The sequence below is a fragment of the Uloborus diversus genome, chromosome 1 (genome assembly GCF_026930045.1).
Source record: "Uloborus diversus isolate 005 chromosome 1, Udiv.v.3.1, whole genome shotgun sequence".
NCBI lineage: Eukaryota > Metazoa > Arthropoda > Arachnida > Araneae > Uloboridae > Uloborus > Uloborus diversus.
In genome coordinates this window covers 176,478,644-176,506,077 of record NC_072731.1, presented here as the reverse complement: position 1 = coordinate 176,506,077, position 27,434 = coordinate 176,478,644, and the positions used below count along the sequence as shown (strand labels likewise).

At 32.4% G+C, this 27,434-nt stretch overlaps 1 protein-coding gene across 1 annotated transcript in view; it reads right to left on the bottom strand.

Annotated features, from left to right (window-relative positions):
• Positions 1-703: 703 nt before the first annotated feature.
• Positions 704-27,434, bottom strand: part of LOC129223247 (TNF receptor-associated factor 4-like) — a 45,311-nt gene continuing 18,580 nt past the window's right edge. The window contains 6 exon segments of the mRNA XM_054857816.1: positions 704-1,390; positions 2,661-2,816; positions 3,625-3,786; positions 7,647-7,808; positions 10,819-10,851; positions 10,854-10,925. Of these exon segments, the coding sequence (XP_054713791.1) occupies positions 782-1,390; positions 2,661-2,816; positions 3,625-3,786; positions 7,647-7,808; positions 10,819-10,851; positions 10,854-10,925 (1,194 nt within the window). The 3' untranslated portion in view covers positions 704-781.

The following is a 27,434-nucleotide window of genomic DNA, read 5'->3' as shown; positions in this document are numbered from 1 at the left end:
TAATAAAGCATTGACATAATTTTTATATTTCAAAGTAAAATGGTCTTAATATTTAGTAAGAATATTATTATATTTGTTTACTATTTTTTAATGCACCAAGTGATGGTTTTATAAACTTCAGATAGAAAAACAAAAAACGAGTTTGTTGATTTTTTTTTTTTTCCGATCACAATAAATCAAAGTGATCAACACTGACACTTTGAGTGTCTTTAAAGGTTGGAGGAGGGGGGGGGGGACCGACGAAATTAACTTAAAACAATATTAGGTAATAAATAAAACTAAAAGTATCCCAAATAAAATAGCTTGAACTATTTAGCTTTTAACCATTTAAATGTTTAAACCTATTCCATTTAGTAAAAATTAGAAATCTGCAATGTAGTACATAATGTGTCAGAGAAATAATATATTTCTTATGAAATACAGTATTATTTTGTTCAAAGCTTAAAACTAAATTTGACAAGTTGATACATGATTATCCACGTACACCAAAATACAAAAGTCAAGTTTAAACTTAGCAATTAAATATGTGAAATTAATTTTTCCACATAAGATATTAAAAACAAATAAATAGTTTGCAACAAGGTAATTCTTAATTGTGACCAGAGAGCTAAAAATTAAATTTTGTGGGAAAAGTTATGGAAATGATCGTTTATATCAAATCAAATCATTAACAGGCAACATTGAACAAAAATATCCAGCACAGTTCAAAATGAAAACGTCAAAATTAAACTTTGGAGAGGAAAAAAAAAATTTTTTTTCCCCACATAAAATATGAAACACGTTATACTGCTATGATTTTACTCGCATCCACTTTAACTTTGATGAACATTACATCGTCTTTTACGTAATGTCTTTTCTTCAGAGCTTCATGGGACACAAACCGAGGGAATCCGAAACCAAGCGCATCAGGTTCTTTACTCGGTCTTTGAAAATTTTTCCAAGTGGGGTCGGGCACAAAACTTTCGATCACATTGGTCGCAGCTTCACCAACAGGTACTTGGTCATACAAAATGAAAGTCACAGTATGGCTGAAAGGCCATGGTAGTAGGGCATCGTACTCCCCTGGCAATATTTTGATGTAAATGGATAAGTGTGTGCCTTCGCCAGCTCCGTTCCCATTGAGGAAGAGAGTGGCCATGAGTTTGTAGCCATGCTGGCTGGTGTAGAAGGGCGTACTGCACAGTTCATATCCATCTCTGGCCTCGCTCACGCGTCTGGTATAGTCATTGATTTTCCATAACAAAGTTCCAGAGGTGTTAAGAGTTAGACTTTGCAACGCAGAACGCAGAGCTGTGATTTGATGTTGTTGCCTGGAGACTAGACCACAGACTAATACTAGGTGAGATTTGCTGGCATCCTCTAAGTGTGTATCCATAGATGAACGGCTGCCCTGAAAGAGTACAAACATCATTTCAAAAGGGTGTTTTATAAACACATTGATGAATATTTTCAGTTGTCTGCAAGCCAATTATATTTTTCTGAAACAAACTAGTACACATCCTCAAGCTTGAATTTTTTTCCCGAACAAAGAAAAACTCGGATATTGTGAGATGGATGATTTTACATATCGTGGCCTCAGAGCAACAGCAAGAGATCTAATCCCAGAAATAACAATAAAATGTACAGTTACTTTTAAGCGGCGATATGTGAGTTTTCTTTCCAAACCTGATTTCAGATCAAATTTTTAAAAAGGCCTATTTTTAGAATTGTGAATTTGTTCATTGTTTGTTTTTTTAAAAGGAAAATTCCGAAAAGCTCTGTTTTAAAGCCTAAAAATAGAATGCATACCCTTAAGATTTTCCATGCATAACATGGGAAACATAATAGGTCGTTGATAACATAGAAAATCATAAAATTTATAATTCAGAAAAAGTTGATTCTAACACTTATTGATCTGTATAAAATAAAGATTCAGAATATATCATAAACTATAAGGGCAGAAATACGTGAAATACACCGCCAGCTCAGTCATTTCAGCCGAGGACTGCAGTTTCGTGCTTATTAGCACTCATCAGCCCGGTTTTGCTTTAGCCCTGGCTAATGGGTGGTAATTTACGGAATATAAGGGCAGGGCTAACCTAGCAGCTCAGATAATGGTGGAATCAGGTTCTTCGCAACCTTGATAACACTGCTAAGTTAGCTTTGTTCCTAGCGACTAAGTTATGTAGGGAGAAAGTTTGTGCCATCAAACGTTGCTTTAAATTTTATGTAGAGGGTGTTCAAATGAAAATGTAAGTTTCAATGACTTCCCTCTGGATCATGATCTTGCTGGAATATTTCTTAAAACCATACTAATTGTAGCTCAATGTTTGCCTCTACTACCGAAATTTTTAGACCTTTTTGTGTAAAACTTGACCAGGGAGAGATGGCGGATGACCTTGCAGTGGAAACATCATTTGTAAAAGGTTGTTTGTTTCTGTTTTGTGATAGATAGGATCAGCGAGAACGCGCCTCGACTAAACGCTCCTACTCGACGTTCTCTGGCTGATTCTACCTATTACTAATGATGTTTCTGCTTCAAGATCAACAGCCATTTCTCCGTGGTCAAACTTTAGTTAAATTGCTGCTGACAGTCATTTTAGCTTTATTAATCAATAAAAAGTATAAAGTAGTGTGATACGCAATCTTGTCATCGAAGAATTTTCCTATAAGATACTCACTTTGAATTTGCAGCCTACATCTTTGAAGGCACAAGAGAGGGTGAGGGCCGAGCAATGCTCGTTGAGGTGAGACTCTAAGTCTTCTTTGGCTATTTTCAGAACTTCACACCTGTTGGGGCATGACACAGGAAGACGGGGACATTTCGCTGTGTGAATCTGAAAGAAACGCAAGCAGTATTCAATACAAGGGCTAAATCAATGAACTTGCACTAACTGCATTTTCATCAAACTCGAAAATATAAATACTTTTATTGCAGTTAACATTAAGTATTTTACAAGTTAATTCTCTATTAAACTTGTTTGAACCAAATTTTTAGGAATGAATTGCTTTTCAAAATAATCTTTCCATATTTCAACTCATGGAATGGGATTAAAGAAAGAACTAACAGAAAAATCGAAATAATATTATCGGGTTATCTATATTTGACTCACAATGTTGATGCTATTTAATAATATCCAACAATAAAACCATGAAAATGAGATGATGCGTCTGAATACTCGAAAATCCTGAATATCCTTGACAATTCTAAATTACCCTGGTTTTCCAAGTCATTATTCATCCATATCCAGCAATATACAGTTGAAATCAATAACCGTAAAACAGAAATCTTAATTTATTTTCAACTGTAAAACCTCATTCACATAAGGCCATTTACATCTATATTAAAAAAGTGACTTTTTAAAAATTGCTTGAAATTCTTTTTAATGAGTTTGGATTGGGTTAGGTAAATTTTAACGATTTAAATCACAATCTAATGAACGTTTGAAGTTCAAATTTAACTCAGCAAACTTTTTCATTCATCAGAAAGCGAAAGTTACATAGAAACGAAATAAGACTTGAAATAAGCTTTTGGAACACGCAAGAAAAGAAGTTTTAAGAAAGATGCGCAAAAAAGAATTATTATACAGGACGGTTACAAGTTGCAAAGTTTTCCAAAAAATAAATAACTCAAGAAAAGTCTACCTGTAACGTATCGAAGACGAATTCTTTCTGACAGTATCTGCAGGGAATCAGCCTCTTTGTGCACTCGTGCAGTCGGTGGTTGCTGTGGTGTCTTCGTTGAAGTTTCGAACCACATTTGTTTTCACAGTAGATGGGTTCCAACTGGCAACTGCCCACATGATTCTGCACACACGAAATGCATATTTAGTTGAAATTCCTTTTTAGGAATGCAGTGGCACATTCAATGACTTTACAACTATTTGTTGTGCAATGCAATTTAAAGTACTATTTCAAAAATTATTTATACTTTTTAAGTCTCGATTACATTTTTAAAATAGGAAATAATTATTTTCTTGAATAGTGATATCATTCCAAATTGATTTTTAAATTTCGACAAAGCATATATTTAGCTGAAATTGCTTTTCAGGAATGTAATGGCACATTCAATGACTTTGCAATTATTTTTTGCGCAGTGCAATTTGAAGAACTATTTCATATATTGTTTACGCTTTAAGAAAGTCTCGATTATATTTTTAAAATAAAGAACAATTATTTTCTTAGTCTATGATATCATTTCGAATTAATTATTAAAATTTTGACTCTTGTTATATTACAAGCTTAAGTGATCTCGGAAAAATAACGCGAAGCTAAAACTGAAATAAAATGAAAATAACTTTAAATAATAAAAAGAATAATAAAGCTAATTAGAAAAGAGAAACGTATTTTATTGTTTTTAAAATCTTTTAGAAGGAATAAATAACGTAATTACAATTAAAATTTGATACGCTTAATAAAAGGCGCTTATGATTATCGGTGCTCAAAATTAATAAATTGTGAAATGAAAGGAATAAGAATTTAGAAACAAAAGCATAAATGAGAAAATGAGAGGACCTCAACATGCTATGTATAACAAGGAAAAAAAAAGCTAAAGTTTTTTTTTTCTTTCAGGTTTTTAATTATTTAATGAATGCATTTTATATAAGGGTCATTCTCACAGAAAAGTTCATTTTCCTGTCCCTGTTATAATTTACGAATGTTTTATGACACATTTTTAGCGACTGAAATACTTTTCAGGATAGATTTTAACAAGATAACTAAAAGTTAAAGTTCTATATTTTATTTTGAATGTTTTTAATGAAAGTCTAAAGTACTCAAATGTCTTTCTCTCACTTGTGTCTCCACTGTTTGTAAAAATAAGAAACATTATTTCTAAGCAAAACATACAATAAGTTCACATTGTTTTGCATATATGACAAAGGAAAATCAAATCTTGCTCATTTTCACTGGGGAAAGCTATTCTTCTTACAGTGAGGTTCATGTATAAAGTAAACGAGCTGATTTGCGCCTCACATGACTTTCTTTTACTTCAATATAATGTCATTTCTCCATTATTGGCAATTTTAATGTGATTCAATAGTTAACTCTCTAAATATCACCAACAGTGGCCAAATTGAAACCAGATTTGAAAAAAAAAAAAAAAAAAAATCCGCCAAATTTGTCGCCAAGTTGGCGACCAAAAGATTGGTGATATATTGCCAAGTATATTCAGTAAGTTACCACCCTATAGCCAAGGGTTAAGGCGAAATACATGAAATACACCGCCAGCTCAGTCAATTCCAGCCGAGGACTGCAGTTTCGTGCTTATTAGCACTCATCAGCCCGGCATAGGAGTGACGGCAGTCACTCTGGTGTATTTCATATATTGCCAAGTGTTCGTCAAATTGTAACACCACTTGAGTTTACATCGAAATTAACAATGATTTCCCCCAAAAAAGGGGAAAAAGACCCCCTTAGAAACTCCCGAATGCAACTAAAAGGGGAGGTGCACAACTAGACCCCACTAGGAGTCTACGCACCAAATTTCAACTTTCTAGGCCATACCGTTCTTGAGTTATGCGACATACATCCGCACATAAATACATACAGACGTCACGAGAAAACTCGTTGTAACTAACTCGGGAATCGTCAAAATGGATATTTCGGGTGTTGATACGTTCTTAGGCACTTATCCACGTGTGGTCGAGTCGAAAAAAAAACTCAACATTCATTCAGGGGTGAGCAAAATGGAAATTAAGGTCGATTTTTGAGTGAAATTGTTTTCACGAATACAATACTTCCTTTTTTGTAAAAGGAAGTAAAAATGGCACTATTTTTTCTGATCAAGTTTTCTGAGTGAACATTTGATTTTGTATCTGCGTAGAACTCATCGAAAAGATTTTCCTCTTGACACATGATGATTGATTGACATTTGAAAAATTTCTATTCCTCAAAAGAACTTCATCACAATATTATCCTTTTAGGGATCGTCCACAAATGATTGCTTTGAGGGGGAGGGGGTCGTGAAATTTTGACAGCTAGTGACATAGGTGAGGAAGCAGGTAACAGAAAGTGTGACATCACACATTTCGGTTGAAATGAAAAACGTTTTTGTAGCAATATGTTTGTAAAATATAGTCACATGTGAAAATGGGAGGGGAGGGGGGGGGGGTTGGAAAAGTGACACTTTGTGACACAGGGGAAAGGGGGCCAAATATGTAGTAAAAAAATACATCATTTATGGACAGTCCCTTAGAAGAATTCAATCGGCATGAAATGCGCAAATCGCAAACATTCATCTTATAAACATACATAAACGATACCAGTGACTACAGCAGAAAAATCGCGTAGATTGCATAAATTCCGACTCAAACGCATGCATGTCATTTAGGTAAGAACATTTCTCCCCCCAAACAGGAAAAACTACATTTCTCAAAAAAAAAAAAAAAAAAATCTTGTAAGCGGAATACCTTACCGAGATTTTGGGAACATATCAATAGCAGAGCGTCATCATTTTGGGAAATCCGGATTCTTTATCTTTGTCCATGACCAAGAAATCCGAAATCTATTCCAAACGAAACGCCTTTTCCTGCTGTGAATTTCTTATTCGGTAAGGAATCATCATTTTAGATGAGAAATGAGTATTTCCTGGAGATTTTTTCCCTCCTGTCCCGGATTTTTTTTTCTCCCAATACGATTTATTATGGCAGGATGTAGCTAACTTTGAGCGTGGTATTTGTGGCGATTTGAAAGATATGATTCTAACGGGAAAAAGATTTGGGAAATAAATTAGTAATTAATTATTGAAAGACAAAAGGAATCGAAATATCGGAAGAAATATTACGACTTAAAATATAAAATTCAGCAAGATGCTAGCTCTGCTTAAACTTCTTTACGATAATAAGTTCAAAAAATAGAGCATTTGCCTCTTAATAATAAAATATTTCATAAAATTGAGTTCGGAACATTTATAATTTTGGAATTTGATAACACTTATGAAAGAGTACGTCGTGATGGATTGTTACGCGTTATGGGGAACGGAATAAGATGCTTACCAATAAATTCAATATGAATTGTATTAATTGCATAGAAAATGTATGGATGTAGAATATCATGCAAATATATTATTACACGTTGTATTCAAATGCTTTATGAATAAAATGAAAATGTTTGCCGTAACCTTTTTAGTTTATTAATTATTTGTTTAAGTAAATAAATGAAATAATGTACTATACCAGACAGCCCGGTTATCATGTTCAGAGACTGAAGTTTTGCCCTTGTTATCTGATGCCTCATCATCAAACTGATGTGTCCATGAGTTCTAATAAGAACGAAACTGCAGTCTCTGGATGTCATAACCGGGCTGTGTGGTATATTGCATGCAGTTCTGACTTAGCCCTGGCTTAGGGGCGGGAACTTACTGCTAAGTTGAAGTAATATTTCCTTTCATTGATTCTGAAATCAACTATTTAAGTTTATGCCCTACTTGGCCCCTTATTTCTGGTCGATTTGGGCTTTTTTATTGACACTCAAACAGTCCCAGGAATTTTTGGCACCCAAAACTACATTTTGAGCATGCCTCCCCCTCCCCGAATGCTAGACTGTATCCGACACTGATCCCTAATGACTATCTTCTAAATCCTAACCAAAATAATTCATACTAATTTATCTCGTTCGCAGGAATTTAAACAACTGAAAGATGAATCTAGTAAAAACAAAAAGCTTACCTCGAGTGTTTCACCGGTGAAATCCCGCGCGCAGTATTCACATCGTGTCCTTCTTTTAGGGCAAGTGTACAGGAGATGGTCTTCCATAAGTAACCTGGGAATCATTGCGCCACAATGGTTGGTACATGGAATGGCATCGAACTTACACATATTAAGATGACCCTGAGTGAGGAAAGAAGAAAAAAATAATGTTTTTTGTTCATTATAGAACATGCGCGATTTTTTAAATAAAATGTAATGAACAGAGCTAAGATGTTGATAACCTAAAAACTCTCAAAAAATGCCCTTAAAAATGCAAAAATAAAAAACCTCTAAAAATTAACGAAAATGACAAAAGATTATGTATTAAGGCCATATAAATTTAAAAGAAAAAACATGTTTTACATAACTCTTTTTTAAAATTTGTTTTTAAATTTAAATCCTAACTTGTATAAAAAACATAATGTACAAATTTGTACTCATATATAATCACTTTAATTAAAAGAGGTAATAGTTTAAATTAAAATGTAATTCATAAAAATATGAATGTTAATGAACAAGTAACCAAGGATTTCTAAATTCCTAGTTTCAATCTTTGAAAACATCAGAATTGCGTTGTATTATCAATTTTTTTTTAATTTCTTAAAATCGGAAGAAAACCTATTATACAAAATAAACTTCTTTTATCCTGAAATATACCATACAACATTAACATCTATTATTGGCGCACATTTAAAATAACAAGTTTTCTAAACGAATTACTTCTTATTCCATTCCAAATTTTGCTTTTCCTTATTAAAATGCCTGAACTTTGCTTGATATTATTAAAGCTGTTTTTTTTACAAGCAGCATTGGAAAAAAAAAATCAACCTCAAAATTCCCGATTAAAAAAAAATAATAATAATAAATAAATAAATAAATTTAAAAAAACTGTAAAATGAGAAAAGAAACATCTAAAAATGTTCAAAATATCAAGAAATAAATAAAATAAAATACGACCTAAATTTAAAATTATGAATAATCCCTATACAGATAAAAAAGGATTTCCTTTAAACCTTTTACTTCCTTTAGACCTTTTTTTTAAGTCCTATAAAAGAAAAACTTAAAAAAAAGAGTCAAAAAAAGTAGAAAATGAAAAAAAATAAAGAAGAAGAAAGAAATAGATAATGTGTTTACCGGTCAAAATCCTGTTCTTGGTAATGAATATGTTATTTTCAGTTCCCCCCCCCCTCCTTTTTTATTTTTTATTTTATTTATTTATTTATTTATTTGACTTAAAAAAGTATTTAATTGTTTTTTATTAAATTACACTTATTTATTTCTGAAATTCTCACTTATTTTAAGGAAAGTAAGTTTGCGAAAAACAACTTTTTAAACACAAAACTGTTGGAATAGATACAACATAAAATCAAAAGCATAGAATTAATATTTGTTTTGTATGATGTAATAGAAACGAAAATGATAAAATGAATAGATTAAGACCATTTTGGGAAAGCATTATCATTTTATTATTTTTTACAGTAGAGACTTGAGTGTAAGGTTCATTTTAACATTAAAAAATAACCATCAAAACTAAAGCTGGCTGAATTCAAAATCTTTTCTCATTTTTTTTTGCACTAAATCTCCCGTGCGGTTTTTCACTCACTCTCTTTTTGTTGACACGCATACTGTTTTATTTCTCTTGATACTATTCCATGTATCTATGTCAAATCGTTGACCGTCAAAAATTTGTTTCTAGATTAAATACGTCAGAAGTTACTGAGCCGTCGAAAATGTGCCATTAAAATTAACTTCTCACTCATTTTTTCTACATTTTTAAGTTTAACTTTTTCTTCAGGATTGATTCTGCATTCATAGGATTTCGCTTCCATCACCAAGACGCATTCATTGCTTTTTGAGATTTCTCTCTGAATCTCAACCTGATTAACCTGATTTTTTCTTTTAAAAGATTAAAAATGAAAACTCGCAATTCAGTTATAAAATTGCGCTCTTTCAGTTTAGGATCCACAGTTAGTTTATTTTTTTTCGGAAAGCATACTCTGATAAAGTCAAACTGATGACGAAGACAATTTTCTTTGTAAGTAATTGCGCATTTGAAAATGCCTTTCTTTACAGTCTTCGGAAGCCTCCAAGACGCTGTGCTCTATTTCTTTCTCTATTATGCTCATCTTAGATGTTTTCAGACTCCTGTGCTCGACGCTTTCTCACTCCAGATGTACGTATGTGTATCACATACTCTACCGTACGTACTTATTTTATATTTACACAACTAAAAAGCAAAAAATAAATTATTTTCAAATAAAAAAAGATCCGACTTCAAAAAACAAAGATTAACTAAAAAGTAAAAACTAATTGGTCATATTTACATACGATTTTCTACCCAAACGTCTAAATAACGTCTAAACGTCTTAAATTTATTTTACAATTCCAGTACAAAAATCAACTAAACACCGAATTATAAAATAAACACTGATTTTAATTACTATAAGATGAATTATTTTAATACCTAACTAATTATATACGATCTCTTAATCTTTAATAATCATTCGATGTCGGGGCCTCCTATAAACTACTACTTAACGTAACTGACAACCCAACAAATCCTGAGTTAAACACTAATTTAAAAAAATGCGAAAGTCTTTAAAACTAAATCTACTCAGTTACGTTAGGAAGTAGTTTATAGGAGGCCCCGACTTCAAATGGTTATTAAAAATTATGAGATTGTATATAATCAGTTAAGTATTAAAATAATTCATCGTATAGTAATTAAAATCAGTGTTTATTTTATAATTGGGTGTTTAGTTTAGTTGATTTTTGTACTGGAATTGTAAAATAAATTTGATTTGTACGTTTGGGTAGGAAATCGTATGTAAGTATGACCAATTATTTTTTACTTTTTTAGTTCCTCTTTGCTTTTTTGAAGTCGGCTCTTTTTTTAATTGAAAATAATTTATCGATTTAAGATTTTTTCCCCCTTCAGTTCTTAGACTTTCTTCTTCAGTCATAAGAACTGAGGTGTGTAGGTGAAATTCACTCTTTTAATTTTCTTAAGTTTCAAAAAAAAAAAAAAAAAACGCGAATAACTGCTAATTTTTGAAAAACGGGAATCTAATTTTTTCCATGGTCCAGAAACTACTGTCCCACAGCCTAAAACTCACTACAAAAGAGGGAAATATATCGCAATAACACATACCTGAAGTTTTCGGAGTTCATCTGACCCATTTACAACCCTTCTTTGTAATGGATACAGTACACCATGGAGCCCATTATAGCAACCTCTGCATCAGGATCCGGATAGATCTGAAAAAAGGCAGAAAAACATGGTTATGTTTACGTCATTGAATTTAATATAAATTGAATTCAATATAAATTATGTCATTGAATACAAAATAAATTGATTAATAAGTAGATTAATGGAAAAACAGTCGAACTCGCTTATACCGAGAGGTGACGGAACTGCGAAATTTGCTCGTAATAAACGAGTGCTCAAAAAAAAAAAAAAGTTTGTAAAAAAAAATCCAAAAATGCATACTTATGTATTTACTTCAAAATTAAAAAAAAATTACGGTATTGAAGAAATTGATTAATTTACTTCGAACTGTCATTCTGCGTTTTTCTCGTGTTGTTATTCATCGGAGAAAACTCATGGCCTGAAAGACATCGACATTTCTTTCCCTGTAGGGGCTGTCCACAAATGATATCACGCTTTGAGATTCAGGGGTCGTGAAATCGTGAGTTTGTAGCGGGGGGGGGGGGGGGGGGGGGGTAGCAAGAAGCGTGACATCACGCACGTTTTATTCGAATATGTTAATGAAAAACAGAGTGATATGTGACAAAAGGTGACACTTTGTAAGAAAGGGGGGAGGGGAGTAAAAAAATGATGAAAAAAAAGTGTGACATCATTTCTGGACAGCTTCTTATGTTACTTTCGTTATTACTCAACTAATCAACACTTAACAGAATTTACAGACGCGATACAGAAAATACGTTTCTGACTAATTCTCAAGTGAGGAAAATGGCTAAAACATTTCTCGAAAATTTCAAATAAAGGAAGTTCCTTTAATTAGAAATAAAATCTAAGTTGTGAAACTAACGCCGTCACGAAACTGCATGTTTGAATCAATCAACGTTTCCTAAACTCTCGTCTTATTAATAAGAACAGTTTCAATGATCGTGCTCTTAAGAACACTAGAGCAGCACTTGGGAAAATAATCGAGATTGCTAAAGGAATAAATGAATTACCAGAAGAAAAGAAGCAAACATACTCTAAGTCTCTAGGGAAAATGACAAGTAGTCACAAACATGAAAAACACTCGCGAGCTCGGAAGCTCATTAAACACTCCAGGTTCGTTAGTTGTTGAAAGCGTTGTTTCAAGTCTTCACGCTTAGAAAATGATTTTTCTAAACGACCTTGGGCTGACACTTGATGGAAATAAAAATTTTGCTCACATGAAGAGATGTATTCGAGATACTTTCAAAATGTTTCAATTATTAAATGAAATTATATTTTCATTTAGCGCGGATTACTCACATACTATAGAAAAACGGACAGTGTTCTGCACGTGACAGTTCATATTACGTGACATTAAATTTACGTACCGTTTTAATTATTAAACGTTACGTTAACTCTAACGTAACATTTAAATTAATACGTTACGTTAGCTACATAAACGTTACGTTAACTAAAATAACTAAATATAACATACGTTATATTTGGTTATTGCTATACTATACATTAACTAAAATAAACGTTACGTCAGTGGAGTACCTAGCATGGGTGACCACACGCGTTGGCAATTTATGGTGTCACCTCCCCCACCCCTTTCTACAAACACACACACACACACACAAAAAAAAAAAGTTTTTAATATTCTACGTATGTAAACATGAAATTCATACAATTTTCAGAAACAATTACAACTGTGTTATAACGAAATTTTAAGTGGGCTAATGTGCAAAAGACAAATAAAAACTGTGAACGCTTTTTATATAACTTGCCCTAGACGCAAATGTGCTTGCCGTCGAGATGTCAAAAAATTAAGGTTGTGTAGGAAATTGATGGCCCCTTAATTACTTTAAACGAATCTCAAACGCAGGGCAATAAAATGTGGTTCAGTTTTTTGGAATATGAAAAAGTCGATACTAAATCTAAGAATTGACAATGTTAACCTAATCCTGAGTACATTGCTCACTCAATGATGTGGGGGGATGAGGGGGTCTGGGGGCTTTCCCCCTGGGAAATTTTCAAATTCGGAGTCTTAAAAATGTATTTTAGCTTCATCTTTTTCAAAAACTTGCAATTCCACTTTGTGTGTCATCCAGATGGGCGACACCCGGAGCAGACCGCCACCGCCCCCCCCCCCCCCGTAGCGACGTCACTGTTTACGTTAACTAGACTAACGTAAGTAACGTTTAAATTATTACGTCAAAAATAATTATAACTTAAAAGGGGTAATGAACAAAACTTTGTTGCTTAAGAAATCTCAAACGTATGAGTCATTTCTTGAGCATTTTGTTTTTTCATTTTCTTTTAAAATTATTATTGTTTAATGAAATATGAGCAGTCATATGCCAGGGGTACACCACCCTAACAACAAGGGCTCACCCCCCGAAAAATTGCAAAGACACCCATCCCCCCAAAATGACAAAAATACTCCTCAAAACATGCCCCCTCCCCCCCCCCCCCAAAAAAAAATTCAATGGCGCAGTACGCGCCATGACTGCCCCTAGGTAGGCATTCTTGCATATGCGGGGCAACAAGTCAAACTTTTCGTGGAATAGCCCAAATAAGAATCAACCTGCACAAGCTAACGAGTGACAATTTATTTCGCAAAAAAAAACTAGAAAGGCAAATTAATACGACCTAAAAAATTGGATATATATCAAAAGAATGATAGATTAATCGATAATTATCCTTTCGTACGACAGAACTAGAAGAACTCTGCTAGAACAATGTCGAGGAGGGGAAAAGAACGTTAATTGAACCGAATAGGACTCTAATAAGTGGGATTCTAGGCTGTAATCAAGCATCGTTCTATCAAGAATAGAACAGAACAGAAGCAGCGAATTCTCTGAAGGTCCAGAAACAGACGATTGCTTTGGGCAGGATGATCTAGCGAAAGTTGCTTTCATCTGCTCCTCAACATCAGAGATCAGCTGTAAGAGAAATCAGCTGAAACAATTTCCCCTTTCAGCTGGGATAATTGATGCCTGTTACGAAGCAGAAAAAAAAAATGAACTGTTATGGAGCAAAGGATTTTTAAGTTTCAAAGTAATTTTTTGCAGTCATAATCATTATGATCGGAGATGCAGCTAAGTGTATTTTCTTTCTTTTTTTTTTTTCTTTTTTTTCCCTTCAAGGTGTGAAAATACTCCTTGGAATCTTTTAGGGGAGTGAATTTCATTTTGAGCAGAACGTAAATTTCGACTACGAAAAAAGTAAAACTGAATACTTGAAAAGGATCTCAGATTGTCAACACAGCTTGAAAAGACAAAAAATTATAGATAAGAAAAAGGCAACAAAAATCCAGACTAATTGGGACCATAGGTAGTCCAGATTTTCGAAAATAACCAAGAAAATGCCGTTTAGGAAAACAGTATAACCATTAATCAAATAAAGTGACTGTACAACATGCTACAAAATGTAATCATATTTTTTAACAAAATTTAACATCAATTAATTTTTATTGTCTACCAGAGTTCGTTGATTCAAATCATAATTAAAATCATGAATTAAATCAAGTGATTTTTTTAAAAAAATCATTGATTTAAATCAATTGATTTGAATCAAGTGATTTTTTTTCAACAAAATTATTAATTAAAATCAATTGATTGTATTTTTGTAAATTAATTTTGCATTTTTAGAATGTATTGCTCTTAGTTTAAGTACACTGCGTTATACATCTTAACTTCAACGGGCAAAATTATAGATCGTTCTCTGTAAGTTGCTTAAAATGTCTCTACAAATTACAATTTATGCAAGAGATTTTCTTCTAACTAAGCCTCTTCAGTAATTGAAAAACAATTTTGTCAAAATTGATATTTACATCTAAAACTCAAACATTGCTTAGGATCTGATGATATAATTGGGTAACAGTTTGAATTAAATTTTTACTTGGTACAATATAACTTTCATTTTTTGTGTAAAAAATGCGACTTTGTTTACCAACAGTTGCAAAATATTTATTTGTTTACTATTCGGTTGCCGAATATTAACGCATTCAGTTTCTCTGGCGAATAGGCAGTATACCAAATATCAACCAAATATTCGGTGCATCCCTAATAATAATAATAATCAGAGAAAAAAAAAAGAAAGAAAATACACACCATCTTATAATAAAGATTTGATCTATGCTTTATTTTTCTTATGACTCATATTCGTTTTTGCGATTCCCCCCTCCCCCCCCCCCTCAGTTTTAAGGACTTGCAACGTAGAGTCAATTATGTCACTTCATTGTAACTTCCAAGTAGATTTCAAATATTTCTACGTCAACCATTTTGCCTTAACAATAAATTTTGAAGCTCAGGATCCTTTTGCATGCAAGTCGGCTTTGCTATTTTTATCGCTCAGCTCTACTTGCACGCTGCACTCATTGAGAAGGAATTCCTTTTAACACATGCTTGAAATGTTCACTAATTTTGCGCTGGAATTCGTTGCATCTTTCAAAGTCCACACTTAACCTCCAAAATGCAGTTGATGCAAAAGTAAGTTTGCAATTTCCAGAATGAAGTGTTAATTGTTATTATTTTTGTTATTATTATTATTTCCCCCACAATCACTGTTTCAATTATCAAAACTATTACGCCTACATCTCCTGTTTAAGGTTCAAACTCTTTGTCTAAAATAGGAATTTTCTAAAAATAGATCATAAAGACTTCGATGTATTATGCCTTGTAACTGTTCGTGTGTTTTAAAATATTGTAATTTTATTTAAAAGTAACGTTGTGACATAGCTTTCTAAACAACTCGGCAAGTAAATCAAAGAAATTGTTCAAAATATACCAATTAATAAACTAACATCAGCATTTTTAAAAGGCACTTTGTTTAGTTACGTGGCCTGGTATTGACGATTTTAATCATTACCAGACAGATGCGCACAGACTTTAATAGTAAAAATTTAAATAACTTGTCGCAAAAATATTAAAAATCTTCGAAGAGCAATAAAGTTTTTTTTAACAATAAAACCAATAATAAAACCACATGAAGTGAAATTAATAATGAGAACGTATATTTTTCGCAGATGTTATAATAAAATAAAAAACAACAACAAATACAAGAGAAATTGAAGAATTGAAAAAATGTAAATTTCATGTCTGGGTTTGCCAGTTTTAACAATTGCCTGTTTTCACCTCATTATTCTTTGTTCTTAAAATACGGTTATTTTGAGCATTACTGACGAATTTCTCCCCTTTCGAACTCAGTAGGAGAGGACGAGATAAAATATGCAAAAAGGAAAGCTTTAACCTACTCGTTTTGTAAAAATTAAGCGCCTTCAGCCTGGATTCTGTGGAGCCCTTGGGTTCCTTTTCTGACAGGTGTTCCGCAACTGATCGCTATTTTCTTCATTTAATTCAAACTTTAAATTAACTAGCTATTAAAATTAGGCAACGCAACATATACATACTTATCACAATCACACATATGTAGAGGTTATAGATAACGAAGTTAAAGCTAAAGAAGGAGATGGAAAACCATGTTTTAACCACAAACGACAAAAAAAAAAAGCGGCTTAACTCAAAAAGCAACGGTTTAAAGAAGAAAGTTGTTAAGGAAAATGGCTGAATTTCGATGTGAAAGTCGAAACCCGTTTTCATTTTCATTAATGTCATTAAAAAGAGATTAAGAGACCAAACGACACTGCTAATGTGGTCAATAATCAAGCATGATTTCAAGCGTAACAGGAATTAATGTTTAGAACGCCTGTTTGAACATAACTGCCAACTTCAACATTAACGCTGTCAACGGTTACTTCACAACCACTGATTACGGCGCCACTTTTTTCCATACATCATTAATTTCGCAGATTTTAAAGCATTAGCAAGTCTTTGTAATTATTTCCTGAATTATTTTGCTTTAATGTGCATTAAGGACGTTCAAGTAGCATAGTATTTATTTCAGCAGCGAAGTAGATCAAAAAGAAAAACATAGGCTGCAAGTTAAACCGACATTTAAATTCATGATAAAATCTAAATAGGCACCGATAAATGCAATAAAAAAGAGCTAAAAATATAAGCACATGCTACATATGGATTATATCCCAGAAAATACTGAACAAATCTACATTCGCTGAAATTTAATAGCTTTTTTTCCTTTAAAAATTTTAGGTTTTTTTCGCCTCCAACTAAGAAATAGTCTGCAGTTCTTTTTAAAAATCTGCGACTTAGCGGCGTCGCGTGGTTTCTGCTCCGGAAAACTTCTTCAAACATTTTCTTACAAAATTCATTATTCATTTGAAGTTTATGTGTCGATCCTATTCAGAATAAAAGAGCAGCATAAGTCATTCAAAGCTGCTCTAAAAAAGAAATCCTAAAATTAACGTACCTAAGCTAAGTACTTCTTTTTATTATTACTTTTTTTCCATTCTTCAGGTATGGCGAAACAAACTTCAGCAGTTTCTTATAGGATCAAAATAGGGGGGGGGGGCATAATCTTACTGTGAAGAAATCGTTTGATTCCAGTTGAAATTTCATTTCTTTAAAGGAAAAGTTTCATCACATGGAGATTTAGTGTTTCATGTAGTTTTATATAAAAGTAAATATTAAACCATTTTAGAAAATGTAATAAGTGTTCAACATCACTTAATTGCGTTTCTAACTGGCGAGTTAAGTAAATAAACCAACCATAGTCAAAGCTTTTCCTTGAGAGGAAAAAATTATACTCAAAGGTGAAGATAATTCATGAAAAAAGGAACCGATAACATGTACTCAAGTTCAAAAAAATGATATGAAAAGTCTATCATTTATTATAGCTTTGCCGTAACGTTAAATGTTTGCAACATTTTTACCTTTTAAAAACGATTTTTGTTTTATACATAAAAAAGTTCAACAATCTCTTCATCTTCAAGACACATGAAGCAGTTAAAACTCTGGCGAATTCTAGAAATGAAAAGAAATTAATCAATTCTGCTTCACTTTCACTTCCCCGCCCCAGTTAGTTAAGATCTTCCTTTGGGAAGAAATGTAATGACTGATCACAGAACTCATTCCACAATGATTGCATTCTCTTTGTCTTTGTTATGCGTTATTTCTGGAATAGTTATTGTGGTTGGCGCAGAATCGAAGAAAACTTAACACGAACGTAAGTAGAAACGAGTAATATTCTCCCGAAGTGGGAAAAATTAAAACTTCTACGAAACAAAGATACTTGCTTTGGTTGAAAAGAAAAAAAAAAAAAAAAACAGCGTCTACAGAAAAAAAAAAAAAAAAAAAACGGAGCAAGCCTTCGCAATAACAGTAAACTTCACAATGGAATTTTTTTTTGAGTTTATAAAAGCGTTCGCAACAAGTGTACACTTTATAATTAAACTTTTAATGATGAGTAAAAATGGTAGCAATAGCTGAACATCTCACAGTAACAATTTCAATCGTTTGTGAAAGCGTTACCAATAACTGCAAAATTTGTGCAGAAAATAAAAATTTAATTACATTTTTCGCTATGGTTTACCAATCTTTTTATCAAGTAATTGCATTATTACGAAATTAAAAAAGAATATCATCAATGATCTCCGCCAGCCCCCTTTTTTTGCATAAGGGTCTTTTCATCTTTTGAAAAATATATTACATATTAATAAAAGTAGCCTGAACAACTGTGCAGTCCTTATAAAAAAATATTTTTAAAATAAGAGGGGGAATTCAGATAGTTCTGAAGTTTTCATTCAACGCAAATTGAGATCTCAAGCTAAAATTATAAAAGTTGAAAAGTTCAGAATGATTTCTAAGGCTCACATAAAAACCAAAACTCACTTTGGATCCACACCTCATACTGGAACCCCGGATGCTCCTATATCCACACTCCCCAAAATGCTCGCTCCTGCCCCAGGCGGCGGCTGTAGTACACTCCCCCGCGTACTCCATAGGGAGCTCGGGCTCCGTGGGTAGCGAGTGCCTGACTCCCGTGGTTCCGGCTGCTCTCTGCGACCGTATCCACGCGATCTCAACAGCTGACTGGAGGGAAGAGAAGGGAGAGGATGCGTCTCTTCCTGTCAGAAAGGATGGCGCACGAGTTCTGTGCGCGTTTTGTTCCTCGGTGGATGAATCATTTTAGAAAACGGTGCCTTCAGAAGACCAGAGCATCAATTAGCTCTTTGTAATCCATTTTTTTTTTTTTTTTTTTTTTTTTTTAAGTAGTATGGTTGGAAGGAAAAAAAATCTTAGCAACAACTTAATTTCACACCCAAAAAGTTTATTATCAACTGAAGGTACTTCAACATTTTAATCGCAAGAATTCAAGAGCCTTTTTTGTTTTCTAATTGACTTCGTTTTAATTTAGAGACCAATGGGTAGTATCACATTAACCATGGAAGGTGGCTACGGAAAGTAATGGATAGACAGAAAAAATATTGCAAACACGTATCTTCTGGCACAAAAAAAAAAAAAAAAAAAAAACCCTCTAAATTATCAGTTATTCACTCAACAATTAAACCACATATTTCATTTCTTTGAGCTTTTCGTTGAAAAAAGAAAGGGAAAGATATTCAGAACAGTAGACGTTGTTTCTTGCAAAAATTGTCCAATTGGGAAACAGAAATAAGTCCAGCAATGAATCGAATTTCAAATGTTAGTAACAGTAATGAAAATGTTGGAGGGTGTATGTAGTTCAATTTAATAAAATAAAATAATAATTTAGCTTATAGTATTACATTAACTATTGAAGATAGTTTCGGTAACTAATGTAAAAACAGAAAAGAAAAAAAAAACATTGTTAACATATCTTCAATTACAAAATGTATATGTAAAATATTAATACATATGTGGGTTTTTCCTTCTTTCAGGTTTTAACCTCATATTTTAAAAATACCTTTATATTTATGCATAATAGTTTCTTTAAATAAAATAAGAACTTAACTGCAAGTAATATTCATGGAAAAAGAACATTGTTTTATACGAACTCTTTCGGAAAATCTGAACTTTGAATTATTGCCTGTAAAATAATTGACTCAATCTGGAAAAATTATCAAAGTGCACCTACTCCTACAGAAATGTATTTTAAATGATAGACTACTGAATAAAAGATGCAAGAGGAAAATCAATTCATCTTAGTAACACATGAGCAGAAATAATAATAGTTTTATAAATTTAAAAAAAAAGTTGACCACGATAACTTTAGCTTTGATGGATCACTATACTATTTGAAGATTTCTGTAAAGTGCCTCATTGTTGCACTAAGTTGCATTTGGTGCGGAGGACGTCATTTAAAAAAAAGTCCCCCCCCCCACCCCCCGATCATGACATGACTTTGGGAATCTACGTACTCAGTTTTCCTGAGACAATTCGAGTTGGGACATCTGTCGCTTCTTCTCGGACCAACATGTTGCTCTTTGGTGCTCTCAGACAACATCAAAATTGCAAAAGTAAATAAAACAACGTTGTAAATGTACAAATTTGCAAAACATTGCCGATATGTGTTTCAATGTTACAAGGAACCCGTTTTTTGAATCTACTTTAGCTTTTTAGCCCAAAAATATCTTTATTTATTGAGCAATCCCGAATTGCTATCATCCTCACTTGACCAAAATTGATGTTGCTTTGATTTTTACTTTCTTCTATATCTAATATATAGAAGAAAGTATTGGATTCGTGCAAATTTTCGAATTTCGAATTTTGACGGATTCGAGCGTTTTGAGGTGTGCTGAGTCCATTTCGACCATTTTTGGAAAATGTCTGTCTGTCTGTGTGTGTATGTGTGTGTGTATGTATGTATGTGTGTGTGTATGTATGTGTGTCACGTCTGTGTGTGACCAGTTTTTTGTGGCCGCTCTACAACAAAAACTACCGCATGAAATCGAACGAAATTTAGTACACATATGTGCCCCTATGTGAACTTGTGCCCATTAGTTTTTGGCGCGAATTCCTCCAAGGGGGGTGGAGCAATGGGACGTTTTTCGAGTTACGCGTGCTTGCTATTCCTCAGGAAGTTACTGGCGGAATCAAACAAAATTTGGTCCATATGTTGGTATTAACAGGAACAGGTGCTGATTCAATTTTGGTGTCAATAACTCAAACGGGGGTTGAGCTGTACAACGTTTTTTGTCGTCAATTGTGACTGCTGTATCTCAAGAAATAATGAACGGAATGAAAGAAAAATTTATCGGCAAGTAGCCCTTAGTGGGTATAAGAACTGATTTTAGTTTTGTGTCAACAGCTAAAAGGGGGGTAGCGCAATCACCTGTTCTTTTTTTCCATTTTGAGTGCCCTATCTCAAGAAGTAATGCTACGTTCTGGTTGAAATTTGGAATATATGTGAATCCATATGTAAACAGGCTTTGGTTCTATTTTGACGCCGATCGCTCCAAGAGGTGTTGATTTTTTTTTTTTTTTTTTTTTGCGAATAAAAATAGCTTTATTAATGCAACAATAAGAAAGATAAATCGTAATAGATTGTCGTCTGCGTATTTCTCGTGATTTTAATTGTATGGAAATGATAGGAAATATTATCTCAATGATTTAAAATTTTTAACTGTTGCCATCTTATGTTTGTTAACAAATAAAATATTTGTAATTAATTCAAGCAAGGCTTTTAAAATAACTTTCAATTTTCGCTCTTTGCTTTGCTTTTGCAATAATTCAGACATTGGGATAGTCGTCAAGTTTTTGCATGTGTAATTTTGTTTTTGTTGGGAATATTGCTTCCTCGTCAAGCATGGGGAGGGATCAGAAAAAGGAAAAATATAGAAGAAAGTTTCGTGATGGCCACAACATACTAGTTCATATTACCATGGCAATGATTGTTTATAATATTTATTAAGAAAGCGAAATTTCAGTCGTTATAGTTGCAAATCGTCTGGTTTTGATTGTATTATTCATATTTCTTTCAGAGCTTAACTCAGCTGACTTTACATTAAAAAAAATTTTTGAGGGGGGGAGGGGGGAATTACGTTTCTTCTGGAAAAAAATACCTATATAGAGGAACTTAAACAGAAAATCTTCATGTAACTACAAAATATCCAGATTACTAATTTCCATCATTTAAGATTGATAAGAAATAAAATACGAAAAATACGCAACGTTTTACACTGTAAATAATCTTTATGATAAGTGTACAGGTGGATATCGGCATCGGACATAAAAGCTTTATCTTTACTACCGCATTCTAATCGACATTTCTTTTTTCAAGGATATGCCACATATTACCTAACTCTAAAAAAAAAAAAAAAAATCACCAGTCCCAATATGACGGGTACAAACATCTTGGTCATTTCCTTTCCATTTGTAGAAACAAGAAACCCAACGAGTAGGATTCTATCGCAATTCGTGATTGCGAAACACATTATTGGAATCTAAGACATCAAAACTCAAATCACTGAAGTTTTTTTTTTTTTTCTTTTTTCTACCGTCAACAACGGTTTGAATGTAGCAAAAAAAAGTTCAAAAAAAAAAATCTATTTCATTTTTTAAAAATTCAATGATAAACTAATCGCATTGATTCATTCAAACATATTCCTTTCTCTTAATGCATAATTACTCGTATTATGTTTTTTTTTTTTTTTTTTCAAAATTACAGCCTTCACACATTTATGAGATTATAATGAGTTACATGATAGTCACATTTCTTCCGTTTCTGTAATTCTAAAAATATCATTTACATCATTTCGTCCCACCCTTCACCGACACTTAAAACAACTTCATTTACACTGAGTCATGTTTTCGTTAATAAACTACACACAGCAGAAATGTTATGAGCATTTGAAAGGGTCAAAAATTACTGTCTTGTTGGGAGAATGCACAGCCTTGAAAGAGATTTCGCTCTCCGATTCCGTTTTTTTACTTCTCGAGTTACGTTTCTTCGTCGGTCATATTCATTAGTCGCAACTGTCACTAAGGTTGCCATTTTTTTGAACATGACGTCAATGGCTTCTAAAAAGTCTCTCTCTCTCTCTTTTCTTTAAAATGAAATGAACAACTCATTCAGTGAATTTCTTTTTCGTCATGCGAATCATTAACCAACTTTTAAAATAAATTCTGAAAGGGTCACCAACAGCTGGTTTTGACGTAAACAATAACTCAGTAGCAAAAAAAAAAAAGAATATATATATATATAGTTTACACAACAGAATGCAAATGTGCTGAGTCATTGAAACAGAAATTTGTGACCGAAAATGAAGTTCATTTTTCTCAATTTTTTATGAACTAGCTGCATTGCCCGGCGTTGCACGTCTGCCTCAAAAATGAATGGTGTCAATTGCCGTATGTTCAGCAACCAAGACTTTTCTAAAAAAATTCCCATCAATTTTTAGAAGAGAGTAAAATTTTATGACTCAAAATTTAAATTTAGACCTCTTAGGATTTCTTTAAAATTTCAAAACTTCAGTGATCTTTATGTATCAACGAACATTACGTGCGATCTTTTCACGTTGACAGCAGCATGTAGTAATTAATTAAATTATGAAAATTTCATAAAAAATTTTAAAAACTTAAACTAAAAGTAATTCTAAAACTAACGTATATCAACTTATCATAATTTAGCCTATCTACTATGTTCCACAAAAGCTATTAAAACTGGCAAAAATGGCAGACGATATGATAGTATATATATATATATATATATATATATATATATATATTTATATATATATATACGGGGTTGCATAACTTTGGGCAAGTGTTCCTTTCTGGTAAAAAGAGCGAGGTCGAAGTGCATTAACTCTTTTTTGGTGTCAAAAAATTGACAACAGTTGAAAATAAATATCAAGAATCTCAGCTATTTTCTTGTAAAAATGTACAAAAAATTCAATAAACAATATATTTTCAATTGCAAAGTAATTCATTTTTATAAATATCTTCATTGCTAGTGACGTCAGAGCGTTACTCAATCAGTAATTTTGGTTATTGTATATAAGAGGATGTGAACTGAATATTTTACTAACTTGATTTAAAGCAGAGGTATTAATATTTTTATACTTTGGGGAAACTCTTTGAGATAACCATTTTCTTAAAGGAATTTCTCGATCAAAAAAAGAAAGAAAGAAAAAAAAAAAAAATTAAAACTTCATCCTCTATTTTTTAAAATGATTATTGCATATTTATATCCTAAAAATACAAACATCATTATTCGGGATAATGAATGGTAAGGTGGCTAATGTGATTTTTTTGGTTTTATAAAATATATTCTATGAATAATAAACAAGAGCAAGAATTTTTATAAGTATAGCAAATTTGTTTCTTTTCTTTTTTTTATTCTTTAAACAAAATAATAACTTGTTTACTTATATTTATTTTTCACAAGTCTTTTAGAATTAAATCTTTTACAAAAACTGAAATTTTACTACATTTTAACACTTTTATTTCGAAAATATCAATCACTTGTGGAACCCCTGTCAAAGCTCCAGGGAACTCCAAGGGTCAGCCAAGCCCAATTTGAAGACCTCTGCTTTTTTGAGAACACAAAACAGTAAAAGGGGAATAAACAAATCAACAAACATCAACAAATTTTAACAATTATTCACCGGGTTAAAATATTTTTTTTTTTTTGACTTGATAATGAGCTGAAATGCATCAGCAAAAAAAGAACTTATTTTCAACGTAACACAAACTTTATAGCAATTCCTCATCCCCGGGTATTCCACGAAAGATGAACAAAGTGCAAGTAGGCTTCGTGTGCTTTCATCGATGTCGAGTGTCACGCAAACAAAACTGTTTTTAAGTGGAAAGAGGGGGGTGGGGATTGTGAGATAATTTTATTCGCAACATATGCTTGTTCTCACTTTTACACCGGTGACGTCAACCCAGAGAAACGCCGGCTTTTCACGCTTGCATTTAAAATGAATGATTAAAAACATGACTCATTTAATTTTCCAAATTAGGCATTTTATAAGGAAGAGTGCCCTACAGCTGATACGCATAACAGTTCCTAAAGCGACATCTTAAATAAAACAAATATTTAAAGCATTACTAACTTTCTAAAATAATTTATAATATTACCAACTTGCCAAAATAATTTAGAATACGTTTTTTTTCTTTAAGACGAAAAACTCATTCCTAATTAATTGCTAATGCTTTAAATGTTTGTTGTATTTAAAAATGTCAGCTTTTGGAATTGCTTCTTGGATGTCAGTTTTAGGGTACTTTACCTGAATGCTTATTAAAAATAATAACAATGATAAAACAAACACGCAACTTGAAACATCTTTAACGCGACATTTAACAATAGTGTGTCAAAAAATTATTCCAACATGTTAACTTGTAACCGGTTTTATTTTATAATTTTTTTAATCTGGCAACTGAAAATTTCTGCCGACATCTAAGAAAACCGTTAATTAAACTCATTCTAAATTATTTTAGAAAACTGGTTATGCTCTAAATGTGTTTTATTTATAGACATCAGTTTTAGGAACTGTTTTTTCGGTTGTCAGTTTTAGGTGTCTTCACCTCAATGCCTGTTAAAAAAAAAATAAATAAATAAACACATAACCTTGTGCATGCATTATTTTCAATGCTACATTCAACAATATTCAATCAAATTCATTTCAACACCTTACTATTTTTATACATATTATTTATTTGCCAACTGTGTGAAAATATTTTACCTGTAGCTAAGAAAACTTTTAATTAAGGAATTCCAATCAAAACATTTTTTAGAGTTTTCTTCGGTGAAGTTGAGATTAAAAGAAAGAAACAGCCAACAGATATTAAATCAAACGCGGCATTTCAACACATAGCTCTCACCAAGATATCAGCGATGATTAAAAGTGATGAAAATTCGGTAGCACAGCCAATTGAGATCAGGAAATAAATATTTATGTAGCAGCACCGCACTTTGATATTGGTACGAGATAAGACTTGAAATCATCGATTCATCAACACAACAACGAAAGAAGTTGAATAACCACGATGTCTTACGTTTGAATTGCAATAGAAAAAACAAGAAATAAATTATGCACAAATATTGTGCTTATAGTTTGCTACAATAAACTTAAAATCATTGCTTAATTTGCATGGAAGCTCACGAGAACTTAGTTGCTTTTTCCAATTATATGAGAATAGTTACACATTAGGTGGAATACGAGTTATTTATGTATGATAATAAGTATTGAACAGTACAGGGCTGCTGTGAGCTTTTTTTTTTTTATTTATTTAAGTTATGCTAACCACCATAAAAAGTTGGAGCTTGAATGTAGAAATGTTGACTAAAATTACTCCTCCCCACAGCCACCCCTAAATCTAAAAAAGAATAAACTTTCAAAATAAACTGCTCTTTTTAAGGGAATTTTGTACAATTAATTCATAACAACTCCTCTTTTTAAGGAAATTTTGTAAAATTAATTCATAACAAACAAATATTTTTACTACTTTATTTACTTAATTAGAGCACGGCGTTTTTTATGTAAGATTGAGCGATGTTGGAGTTTCTGCACCGACTGTCGATGTCGATGTCGAAATTTAAACATCTACGATTTACACTTTCCTCACGAAATTGTTGTCTAATAAAAAAAAAAAAAAAATAGCAACTGTCGACCAGTCTAATTAACAACAATTGTTATTTCTACTAAACTACTATTTCTATTCTTTCGTGAATTTATTGTTATAAAATTATTTTCAAAAACTGTTCTTCGAAAAATAACACAATCAGCAAACTTAAAATAATAACTTTATAACGGGAAAAACGGTTAACAGAATGAACCAAACTGTAAATTTATCAAACGTAATCCATGTAGTTGGCTCCTTATTTTCGATAACAAGACAAAATGTTAACCATTAAATTGTGCATCATATTTCAAATGTAGCTTTGCAACTTTTTAAAAAAGAGGTTCAAAATACAATTTTCACTTTTATTAATCAAAATTATCTGTAACTTCGTGACCAGCACGTCGCTGGCACAAAATAAACAAATTCCCTTCTTGTTCATCTTATATTTAAGGATTTAGTTCTAACAGGAAAAGGCATCTGGGAAATATTACTAGTACCGTCAGAAGCTCTAATAAGGCCAGCTGTTCAGAACAAGAAGTAGGGGATGACAACACTTTCATCAAGAGAAAAGAAATTGTTTTAAAAAAGCAATTTGTTCTACGATCAGCAATAGCAGTTGAAGAAAAGCAGCAGCTTCATATGTTGGTTTAACGCCCTTTTATGAACCCCATTCGAAGTAAAGAGCACTCGCGATAGAAAGTTTCGAAGTACTTTCATCTGACGGCAAAGTGCGATATGGAATCAGACTTATAAAGGTAAAGCTCTGGTCGGGATTTTCTTTTTTTATGTCTAATATTTTTATACAAAAGCAAAAAAAGGTAAAGATGAACGAGGCTTAATAACTTCAGATATAGAAACGAAAGCCCAATGTTATCTTCAAATGTATTATAGTATTTTCTTCTTTCTTGGACCTCGTTTGAATTAAAACTTTCATGTGGAAAAGTTTCATGTTTAAAAGAGAAAGATAAAATAGCACACATGGGGGCAAACCTTTAAATCACTTTGAATTACGTCAAAGTACACACAAAAGGTAGGAGACATTGCAGCAATAAGAAAAGGAAGCGAATGTATCTAAATTTCAAACCTTCAGAAAGCATTTGATTTTTTTGTCGCGATAAGAATAAAAGGTGTAACAATTTTACATCTACCTAATTGTTCAATAATAATTAATTGTATTGAGAGGAACTT